Raw genomic sequence first — 12,760 nt, 5'->3', positions numbered from 1 at the left:
AATTGCAAATAAATGATAAAAAATGCTTTTTTTATCATTTATTTATTTCTTTTCTTCAATGCATTTTTTTATCATTTATTTATTTCTTTTCTTCAATGCAAATAATGATAAATAAATTGCAAATAAATGATAAAAAATGCATTTTTTATCATTTATTTATTTCTTTTCTTCAATGCATTTTTTTATCATTTATTTATTTCTTTTCTTCAATGCATTTTTTCTCATTTATTCCTTGATTTTTGCTCCTTGCAGGGGAGGTGAAGACTCTGATGATTCAGTTACTCCGAGGGGTCAAACACCTCCACGACAACTGGATCCTCCACCGAGACCTGAAAACGTCCAACCTGCTGCTCAGCCATTCCGGCATTTTAAAGGCAAGAATTGGGGGAAAAAATGAGGAAATCAGGACAAATTCAGTGCTGCAGAATGGTGGCTGTGCAGGGCTGGAAATGCTGTTTGTTTTGTTTTCAGGTGGGGGATTTTGGGCTGGCCAGGGAGTACGGCTCCCCCCTGAAGCCCTACACGCCCGTGGTGGTGACGCTGTGGTACCGAGCCCCTGAGCTGCTGCTGGGAGCCAAGGTCAGCTCCTCCTCCTCCTCTCTGTGTTAGAAACACCTGGCTGCATTTTATAAACTGTTAGCAAAGTGTGAGCAGTGAATTGTAGTGATTTATAGCTGGAAATCCTGATTATTCTATCAGCGTTATTATTATTGTCATCACTATCGTCCTATATCAATGGAAATCCTGATTATTCTATTATTATTATTATTATTATCACTGTCATCCTATATCAATGGAAATCCTGATTATTCTATCATCGTTATTATTATCATTATTATCATCACTATCATCCTATATCAATAGAAATCCTGATTATTCTATCATTATTATTATTATTATTATTATCATCATTATCAGCACTATCATCCTATATCAGTGGAAATCCTGATTATTCTATTATTATTATTATTATTATCATCACTATCATCCTGTATCAATGGAAATCCTGATTATGCTATCATTATTATTATTATTATCATCATTATCATCACTATCGTCCTATATCAATGGAAATCCTGATTATTCTATCATCATTATTATTATCATCACTATCATCCTATATCAATGGAAATCCTGATTATTCTATTATTATTATTATCATCACTATCATCCTATATCAATGGAAATCCTGATTATTCTATCATCATTATTATCATCACTATCATCCTATATCAATGAAAATCCTGATTATTCTATCATCGTTATTATTATTGTCATCGTTATCATTCTATATCAATGGAAATCCTGATTATTCTATCATCATTATTATTATCATCACTATCATCCTATATCAATGGAAATCCTGATTATTCTATCATCATTATTATTATCATCACTATCATCCTATATCAATGGAAATCCTGATTATTCTATCATCATTATTATTATCATCACTATCATCCTATATCAGTGGAAATCCTGATTGTTCTATCATCATCATTATTATCATCATTATCATTCTATATCAATGGAAATCCTGATTATTCTATCATCATTATTGTTATTATCATCATTATCATCAGTATCATCCTATATCAATGAAAATCCTGATTATTCTATCATCATCATTATCATCATTATCATTCTATATCAATGGAAATCCTGATTATTCTATTATTATTATTATCATCACTATCATCCTATATCAATGGAAATCCTGATTATTCTATTATTATTATTATTATTATCATCACTATCATCCTATATCAATGGTAAGCCTGATTATTCTATCATTATTATTATCATCATTATTATCATCACTATCATCCTATATCAGTGGAAATCCTGATTATTCTATCATCATCGTTATTATTATTATCATCATTATCATCACTATCATTCTATATCAGTGGAAATCCTGATTATTCTATTATTATTATTATTATTATCATCATTATCATCACTATCATCCTATATCAGTGGAAATCCTGATTATTCTATCATTATTATTATTATTATTATTATTATTATTATTATCATTATTATTATTATTATTATCACTATCATCCTATATCAATGGAAATCCTGATTATTCTATTATTATTATTATTATCATCACTATCATCCTGTATCAATAGAAATCCTGATTATTCTATCATCGTTATTAGTATCATCACTATTGTCCTATCATCCTATATCAATGGAAATCCTGATTATTCTATTATTATTATTATTATTATTATTATTATTATTATCACTATCATCCTATATCAATGGAAATCCTGATTATTCTATCATTATTATTATTATCATCACTATCATCCTATATCAATGGAAATCCTGATTATTCTATCATTATTATTATTATTATCATCATTATCATCACCATCATCCTATATCAGTGGAAATCCTGATTATTCTATCATCATTATTATTATTATTATCATCACTATCATCCTATATCAATGGAAATCCTGATTATTCTATCATCACTATCATCCTATATCAATGGAAATCCTGATTATTCTATCATTATTATTATTATTATCATCACTATCATCCTATATCAATGGAAATCCTGATTATTCTATTATTATTATTATTATTATCATCACTATCATCCTATATCAATGGAAATCCTGATTATTCTATCATTATTATTATTGTTATCATCACTATCATCCTATATCAATGGAAATCCTGATTATTCTATCATCATTATTATTATTATCATCATTATTATTATTATCATTATTATCATCACTATCATCCTATATCAATGGAAATCCTGATTATTCTATCATTATTATTATTATCATCATTATCATCACTATCATCCTATATCAATGGAAATCCTGATTATTCTATTATTATTATTATCATCACTATCATCCTGTATCAATGGAAATCCTGATTATTCTATTATTATTATTATTATTATTATCATCATCACTATCGTCCTATATCAATGGAAATCCTGATTATTCTATCATCATTATTATTATTATCATCATTATCATCACTATCATCCTATATCAATGGAAATCCTGATTATTCTATCATCATTATTATTATTATCATCACTATCATCCTATATCAATGGAAATCCTGATTATTCTATCATCATTATTATTATTATCATTATTATCATCACTATCATCCTATATCAATGGAAATCCTGATTATTCTATTATTATTATTATCATCACTATCATCCTATATCAGTGGAAATCCTGATTATTCTATCATCATTATTATTATCATCACTATTATATCAATGGAAATCCTGATTATTCTATTATTATTATTATTATTATCATCATTATCATCACTATCATCCTATATCAATGGAAATCCTGATTATTCTATCATCACTATCATCCTATATCAATGGAAATCCTGATTATTCTATCATCATCATTATCATCATTATCATCATTATCATTCTATATCAATGGAAATCCTGATTATTCTATCATCATCATTATCATCACTATCATCACTATCATCCTATATCAATGGAAATCCTGATTATTCTATCATTATTATTATTATCATCTCTATCATCCTATATCAGAGGAAATCCTGATTATTCTATCATCATCATCATCATCATCATTATTATTATTATTATTATTATTATTATTATTATTATTATTATTATTATTATCATCACTATCATTCTATATCAATGGAAATCCTGATTATTCTATCATCATTATTATTATCATAATCACTATCGTCCTATCTCACTATCATCCATAAATATATAAATGATTATATAATTTATTATTCTACATTATTTATATTATTGTTGTATGTCTTCATATATATAATTATTCAATATATATATTTTAAATGTATATTTAATATAAATATATATTTAGTATATATATTTATTATATTTATATATTATATATTTTCATATATTTATAATATATTATATATAGTTATTAGATATATTATAATAATATAAAATATATATTATTCAAGATATAATTATTATATATTATTAAATATGTAATCTATTATTATAATAGCATTTTATTATAGAATGTTATCATATATTGGTATATATTTTTACTCCTAATGGAAATATTATTATTATATATTATACTATTATATAATATATTATTATCACTATTATTATATAATTATACTATTGTATATAATTGTATTATATATATTATATTTATTATATGTATTATAATTATTATATATAATTGTATATTTTAAAATATTATTATAGGTTATTAAGTATATAATCTATTAATTTTATTGTATAGTTTTATAATGTATTTTTATCTATTTTTCCTCATAATGAAATAATTATTATTATTGTTGTTATTATTGTTATGATTTATTTTTCCTCCCAATGACATCTCCAACCCTTCCATGCTCCCCACACTGATGGGTTTTGTCCCTTGGAATTCTGCTCAGTGCTGATGGATTGTGGCAAAACTGTCACCTTTGGCAGCTGGATTTTAAATGTCCTTTTACATGAGTTGAAAAATGTCTTTTAAAATTAATCTAAATAATCTGAGAGCAGAACAAGGTGCTGGCACTGTTCTAGAATGTTCCCTGCTGGTCGCTGAAATCTGGGTGAAATCAAGAGCCCTGCCAGAAAAAAATTCTGATTTTTCAGCTGTGCTGCTTTGTTTGTGAGTGGAAAAGAGAGGCATCAGTGTGGAAACTTCCACCTTTCATCCTGAAAGATTTGTGTACATGGGTATTGCTCAGAATTCATAATTAGAAATTTGAAATAATTACAGAGAGATAATAATTGAGAGAATAATTGAGACCTGGCCCTTGGGTGTGGGACTGGTTGTGTGTGTTCTGCTCAAAAAAACCCCAAATAAACCCCCAGAAACCACAACATCCCTCCAAACAACTCAGTGAAGAATCTTCCTGATTTTTGAGGTGTAATTTATTTATTTATTATTATTAATTTATTTATTTCCCTTTTTCCCAGGAGTATTCCACAGCCATAGACATGTGGTCAGTGGGGTGCATCTTTGGGGAGCTGCTGACACAGAAGCCGCTGTTCCCAGGGAAGTCAGAGATCGACCAGATTAACAAAGTCTTTAAGGTAATTTTGAACATGTTTTGGGGATTTTAACTGATTTTAGAAACAGGAGAAATTCAGAAGTTGGAGTAGTGCTTGTTGTTCTTTAACAGAGATTCAGCCTCAATAAAAAGTTATTTAATGAAAAATTCTTTAATCTGCTTTACCACACTTTGAGCAGGCTGAGACCACAATTTATATTTTCTCTGCATCCTTCCCAACTCATGAATAAATAAATAACTGATTTCACTCTGAGTTTATTCAAGGGATATTTTCATGTTCATTTGCAGGATCTGGGCACTCCCAGTGAGAAGATCTGGCCGGGTTACAACGAGCTGCCAGCAGTGAAGAAAATGACCTTCACCGAGTACCCCTACAACAACCTGCGCAAGCGGTTCGGGGCGCTGCTCTCCGACCAGGGCTTCGACCTCATGAACAAGTGGGTGCCCCATTCCAGGGAATTTCTGGCCAGGAAAACCAATTTTCTGTGCTGTGAAAGGTTTATAAAATCATGCCCAGGTTGTGTGGTTAACACTGTGCTACAGGAGTAGCTGATGTGTACTAAAATCTCTCTCTGAAATAGCAAAAATTTTAAATATTCTAGAATAATTTCTATCCAAGGGTATTGATTTGATATCATTTTATTACTGGGTATTGGGTATAATATAATTATACCCAATAATAGAATGGCTAAAATCTCTCTGAAATTCAAATATTCTAGAATAATTACCCTGGGTCCTTTTGGAGCTTTATCTGTCTATCCAAGGGTATTGATTTGGTATCATTTTATTACTGGGTATTGTGTATAATAGAATTATAATAATATAATTATACCCAATAATAGAATGGCTAAAATCTCTCTGAATAGCAAAATTTTAAATATTCTGGAATAATTACCTTAATCCTTTTGGAGCTTTATCTGTCTATCCAAGGGTATTGATTTGATATCATTTTATTACTGGGTATAATAGAATTATACCCAAAAATAGAATGGCTAAAATCTCTCTGAAATAGCAAAAATTGTAAATATTCTAGAATAATTTCTATCCAAGGGTATTGATTTGATATCATTTTATTACTGGGTATTGGGTATAATATAATTATAATAATATAATTATACCCAATAATAGAATGGCTAAAATCTCTCTGAAATAGCAAAACTTTTAAATTTTAAATATTTATATCCTGGGTCCCTTTGGAGCTTTATCTGTCTATCCAAGGGTATTGATTTGGTATCATTTTATTACTGGTATAAATAATTTACCCAAAAAGAATGGCTGAAATCTCTCTGAAATAGCAAAATTGTAAATATTGAGAATAATTATCTGGGTCCCTTTGAGCTTTATATTCTATCCAAGGGTATTGATTGATATCATTTTATTACTGGTAAATATAATTATACCCAATAATAGAATGGCTAAAATCTCTCTGAAATAGCAAAAATTTTAAATATTCTAGAATAATTACCCTGGGTCCCTTTGGAGCTTTATCTGTCTATCCAAGGGTATTGATTTGGTATCATTTTATTACTGGGTATTGGGTATAATAGAGTTATACCCAATAACAGAATGGCTAAAATCTCTCTGAAATAGCAAAAATTGTAAATATTCTAGAATAATTATCCTGGATCCTTTTGGAGCTTTATCTGTCTATCTAAGGGTATTGGTATAATTCTATTAATTTGGTATTATTTTATTACTGGGTATTGGGTATAATAGAGTTATACCCAATAACAGAATGGCTAAAATCTCTCTGAAATTCAAATATTCTAGAATAATTGTCCTGGGTCCCTTTGGAGCTTTATCTGTCTATCCAAGAGTATTAATTTGGTATCATTTTATTACTGGGTATTGGGTATAATAGAATGGCTAAAATCTCTCTGAAATAGCAAAAATTTTAAATATTCTAGAATAATTACCCTGGGTCCCTTTGGAGCTTTATATTTCTATACCAAGGGTATTGATTTGAATTTTATTACTGGGTATTGGTGTATAATAGAATGGCTAAATCTCTCTGAAATAGCAAAATTTTAAATATTCTAGAATAATTACCCTGGGTCCCATTGGAGCTTCTATATTCATCCAAGGTATTGATTGGTATCATTTTATTACTGGGTATGGTATAATAGAATGGCTAAATCTCTCTGAAATAGCAAAAATTTTGAATATCTAGAATAATTATCCTGATCCTTCTGGACTTTATCTGTCTATCAAGGTATTGATTTGATTCATTTTATTACTGGGTATAATATATTATACCAATTAATAGAATGGCTAAATCTCTCTGAAATAGCAAAAACTGTAAATTTCTAGAATAATTTCTATCCAATGGTATGATTTGATATCATTTTATTACTGGGTATTGGTATAATTATTATATTTGTAATTATTATACCATAATGAATGGCTAAAATCTCTCTGAAATTCTAATATTCTATGAATAACTATCTGGTCTTTTTGGAGCTTTATCTGTATTATCAAGGTATTGATTTGATACATTTATTACTGGGTTATATAATTTAAACCCAATAATAGAATGCTAAAACCTCTCCCGAATAGCAAAAATTGTAATAAATTCTAGAATAATTACCCTGGTCCTTGGGGCTTATATTTCACATCCAAGTGATAGATTTGATATTTTGGTTTACTGGTATTGGGTATAATAGAATGGCTAAAATCTCTCTGAAATAACAAAAATTTTAAATATTCTAGAATAATTACCCTGGGTCCCTCTGGAGCTTTATATTTCCATCCAAGGGTATTGATTTGATATCATTTTATTACTGGGTATAATATAATTATACCCAATAAAAGAATGGCTAAAATCTCTCTGAAATAGCAAAAATTTTAAATATTCTAGAATAATTATCCTGGATCCTTTTGGAGCTTTATCTGTCTATCCAAGGGTATTGATTTGATATCATTTTATTACTGGGTATAATAGAGTTATACCCAATAATAGAATGGCTAAAATCTCTCTGAAATAGCAAAAATTTTAAATATTCTAGAATAATTACCCTGGGTCCCTTTGGAGCTTTATATTTCCATCCAAGGGTATTGATTTGATATCATTTTATTACTGGGTATTGGGTATAATAGAATTATACCCAATAATAGAATGGCTAAAATCTCTCTGAAATTCAAATATTCTAGAATAATTATCCTGGGTCCCTTTGGAGCTTTATCTGTCTATCCAAGGGTATTGATTTGATATCATTTTATTACTGGGTATTGGGTATAATATAATTATAATAATATAATTATACCAAATAATAGAATGGCTGAAATTTCTCTGAAATAGCAAAAATTTTAAATATTCTAGAATAATTACCCTGGGTCCCTTTGGAGCTTTGGTATTATTTTATTACTGGGTATTGGTATAATTCTATTAATTAGGTACATTTTGTTACTGGACATTGGGTATAATTCTATTAATTAGGTACATTTTATTACTGGGTATTGGTATAATTCTATTACTTTGGTATTATTTTATTACTGGGTATTGGTATAATTCTATTAATTAGGTACATTTTATTACTGGGTATTGGTATAATTCTATTAATTAGGTACATTTTATTACTGGGTATTGGTATAATTCTATTACTTTGGTATTATTTTATTACTGGGTATTGGTATAATTCTATTACTTTGGTATTATTTTATTACTGGGTATTGGTATAATTCTATTAATTAGGTACATTTTATTACTGGACATTGGGTATAATTCTATTCATTTGGTATCATTTTATTACTGGACATTTTGTATTAACTTAGTATCATTTTATTCCTGGGTACTGGGTATAATTCTGTTACTGGGCGTTGGTATAATTCTATTACTTTGGTATTATTTTATTACTGGGTATTGATATAATTCCATTAATTAGGTACATTTTATTACTGGGTATTGGTATAATTCTATTACTTTGGTATTATTTTATTACTGGGTATTGGTATAATTCCATTAATTAGGTACATTTTATTACTGGGTATTGGTATAATTCTATTACTTTGGTATTATTTTATTACTGGGTATTGGTGTAATTCTATTAATTAGGTACGTTTTATTACTGGGTATTGGTATAATTCTATTGCTTTGGTATTATTTTATTACTGGGTATTGGTATAATTCCATTAATTAGGTACATTTTATTACTGGGTATTGGTATAATTCTATTACTTTGGTATTATTTTATTACTGGGTATTGGTATAATTCTATTAATTTGGTATCATTTTATTACTGGACATTTTGTATTAACTTAGTATCATTTTATTCCTGGGTACTGGGTATAATTCTGTTACTGGGCATTGGTATAATTCTATTAAAATTATACCAAAGCAATAGAATTACACCAATAGCTTCTCACAGAATCCCACCCAGCCAATTGAATTGCACCAAATCCATAGATTCCCACCCAGCCCCAATACCCAGAGCCACAATTCTGCTGCACATCCCAGAACCCTGCAGAGCATTCCTGACAGTTTTGGGGGTTCAAATCTCCTTTTCCTGTGTCCTTGGCAGTTTCCTGACGTACTACCCAGCACGGCGCATCACGGCCGAGGACGGGCTGAAGCACGAGTACTTCCGGGAGACCCCGCTGCCCATCGACCCCTCCATGTTCCCCACCTGGCCCGCCAAGAGCGAGCAGCAGAGGGTCAAGAGGGGCACCAGCCCCCGGCCCCCCGAGGGAGGGCTGGGCTACAGCCAGCTGGTGAGTGAGTGTGGGTGTGACACAGGGCTACAGCCAGCTGGGAGTGTGACACAGGGTACAGCCAGCTGGTGAGTGTGACACAGGGCTGTGAGTGTGGGTGTGACACAGGGCTGGGAGTGTGGGTGTGACACAGGGCTACAGCCAGCTGGGAGTGTGGGTGTGACACAGGGCTGGGCTACAGCCAGCTGTGAGTGTGACACAGGGTACAGCCAGCTGGGAGTGTGGGTGTGACACAGGGCTACAGCCAGCTGGTGAGTGTGACACAGGGCTACAGCCAGCTGGTGAGTGTGACACAGGGCTACAGCCAGCTGTGAGTGTGACACAGGGCTACAGCCAGCTGGTGAGTGTGACACAGGGCTGGGAGTGTGACACAGGGCTGGGCTACAGCCAGCTGGTGAGTGTGACACAGGGCTGTGAGTGTGGGTGTGACACAGGGTTACAGCCAGCTGTGAGTGTGGGTGTGACACAGGGCAGGGCTACAGCCAGCTGGTGAGTGTGACACAGGGCTGGGAGTGTGACACAGGGCTGGGCTACAGCCAGCTGGTGAGTGTGGGTGTGACACAGGGCTGGGAGTGTGGGTGTGACACAGGGCTACAGCCAGCTGGTGAGTGTGGGTGTGACACAGGGCTACAGCCAGCTGTGAGTGTGGGTGTGACACAGGGCTACAGCCAGCTGGTGAGTGTGGGTGTGTGACACAGGGCTACAGCCAGCTGTGAGTGTGGGTGTGACACAGGGCTACAGCCAGCTGGTGAGTGTGGGTGTGTGACACAGGGCTACAGCCAGCTGTGAGTGTGGGTGTGACACAGGGCAGGCTACAGCAGCTGGTGAGTGTGACACAGGTCAGCCAGCTGGGAGTGTGGGTGTGACACAGGCAGGGCTACAGCCAGCGGTGAGTGTGGGTGTGACACAGGGTTACAGCCACTGGTGAGTGTGGGTGTGACACAGGGTACAGCCAGCTGTGAGTGTGACACAGAGCTGTGGGTGTGACACAGGGTACAGCCAGCTGGTGAGTGTGGGTGTGACACAGGGCTGGGAGTGTGGGTGTGACACAGGGCTGTGAGTGTGGGTGTGACACAGGGCTGTGAGTGTGGGTGTGACACAGGGCTACAGCCAGCTGTGAGTGTGACACAGGGTACAGCCAGCTGTGGGTGTGCACAGGGCTGTGGGTGTGACACAGGGTACAGCCAGCTGTGGGTGTGACACAGGGCTATAGCCAGCTGTGGGTGTGCACAGGGCAGGGCTACAGCCAGCTGTGAGTGTGACACAGGGTACAGCCAGCTGTGGGTGTGACACAGGGCTGTGGGTGTGACACAGGGTTCAGCCAGCTGTGGGTGTGACACAGGGTACAGCCAGCTGTGGGTGTGACACAGAGCTGTGAGTGTGACACAGGGTACAGCCAGCTGTGGGTGTGGGTGTGACACAGGGCTACAGCCAGCTGTGAGTGTGACACAGGGCTGTGGGTGTGCCACAGGGCAGGGCTGCAGCTGGCTGGGCTTTGCCTGGGATGCTGAGGTTGCCCTGCCCTGCAGGGACGCCCCTGTTTTCTCTTTCTCACGCAGTCCAAAGTGGGTACAGAATTAGGAACACTCCAACTGCTTTTAGCAATGGCCAGTTTTGAAATACCAATATTTAAAGTTATTCATAACCTTAACTGTGATGGCACCAATCAAACATTTCTGTCTCATCTTGAGCTGCTTTATTTTTGCTGTTCAGAGTTTTGGAGGGGTGAGTGCAGCAGCCCAGCCCCTGCTCAGTCCTGTGCTTGCTCCTCACAGGGTGATGATGACCTGAAGGACACAGGTTTCCATCTGACCACCACAAACCAAGGAGCATCTGCTGCAGGACCTGGCTTCAGCCTCAAGTTTTGAACTCAGCATAAAAAAGGAGGGGAAAAAATCCCCAAAAAATCAAAAAAAGCACCATTCATGTGAGTGGATTGATGCCCCAGTTCTGTTCTGTGTCAGGGGCACAGATGTTTTTCCCTGTGAAAAAAACTCCGAGATTATCACAGATTCCAAGGCTCTTGTTTTATAAATCAATGTGGAGTTTAACTGCTGCATTCCATTAGAGGACTGGAGTTCCTGAAAACCCAGGATCATCACAAACTGTGGCAAAGGACAACTTGAAATAACAGTCCTGGAACAGTTTCTGGTTTATTTCTTTTTTGTTGAGTTTGTTTTGTTTTGTTTTGGTTTTTTCCTTGTAAATTTGTAGAATTAAAATACATTTTCAATTGTTTAATAGTGTGAAGGATTTCATTGCTTCACATGCAGCAAAGTGGGATGTTGGTGACAATAAGAGAGTTTATTTTTTATTTTAAGTAATAAATTGTTTATGTCTGAATATATTTGGGGCAAAAAGAAAAATGACAATTATGAGGTTTGTATCCTTGGAGAGAGCTGGGCTGGGTTTGATATTCCCTGACCAGATTTTTGGGTTTTTTTTTGTTCTGTAAATGTATTTACAGTGGTGCAAAACAAATTACTCTATTGTTTTATAAATCAAAAAGATTTAATATGGAGACTTGAAACTTTATTTTCTGTGAAAGTTTGGTTTTTTATATTTTTTGCCCTTTTTCCATGCAGAGAAGAGCTCAGCTCCAGTGGTTGTGCAAGGCCACATTCCAGTCCTTGCTGGGGAAGGAGGAGAGGAGGAATCCTGGTGCAATCTCTGATTTGTGAAGCTGTCGCTTTGTTTTGGGAACAGGGAGATCTGAAAACACCACATTTTCCTGCAGCCACAGCCGGGCCCCAGGCCAGGCAGGGATTAACTCCACCCCTAAACATTGGATTTATCAGTTTCAGCCCATTGTGGGGAGCTGGGCTGGGGCTGGATGCTGTGGTGTGTTCTTAAGTTTGTTAGTTGCTCCCCCATTTTCTGTATTAAATGGTTTCTTCCTTTCCCAGGCTACCCTGTCAGTTCGGTTGCTATGGAAATGAAACCGCTCCCCCCATTTTCTGTATTAAATGGTTTCTTCCTTTCCCAG

General features: G+C 34.4%; 1 protein-coding gene across 5 annotated transcripts in view; it reads left to right on the top strand.

The window, feature by feature from the left end:
- The window catches only part of LOC135456638 (cyclin-dependent kinase 11B), a 38,984-nt gene extending 26,970 nt beyond the window's left edge, over positions 1–12,014 (top strand). For 3 of the 5 annotated variants that reach the window (XM_064730616.1, XM_064730612.1, XM_064730611.1), the window contains 6 exons: positions 253–374; positions 472–579; positions 4,973–5,089; positions 5,356–5,504; positions 9,585–9,774; positions 11,550–12,014. In XM_064730616.1, the coding sequence (XP_064586686.1) occupies positions 253–374; positions 472–579; positions 4,973–5,089; positions 5,356–5,504; positions 9,585–9,774; positions 11,550–11,642 (779 nt within the window). In that variant the 3' untranslated portion in view covers positions 11,643–12,014. The remainder of the gene's footprint in view (positions 1–252; positions 375–471; positions 580–4,972; positions 5,090–5,355; positions 5,505–9,584; positions 9,775–11,549) is intronic. The other 2 variants (XM_064730615.1, XM_064730613.1) reach the window with 1 other exon arrangement.
- Positions 12,015–12,760: the final 746 nt, after the last annotated feature.

This window comes from Zonotrichia leucophrys, chromosome 21, assembly GCF_028769735.1.
Source record: "Zonotrichia leucophrys gambelii isolate GWCS_2022_RI chromosome 21, RI_Zleu_2.0, whole genome shotgun sequence".
NCBI classification, from domain to species: domain Eukaryota; kingdom Metazoa; phylum Chordata; class Aves; order Passeriformes; family Passerellidae; genus Zonotrichia; species Zonotrichia leucophrys.
Note: the sequence above shows the minus strand (reverse complement) of the source record. Positions and strands in the feature narration are given on the sequence as shown.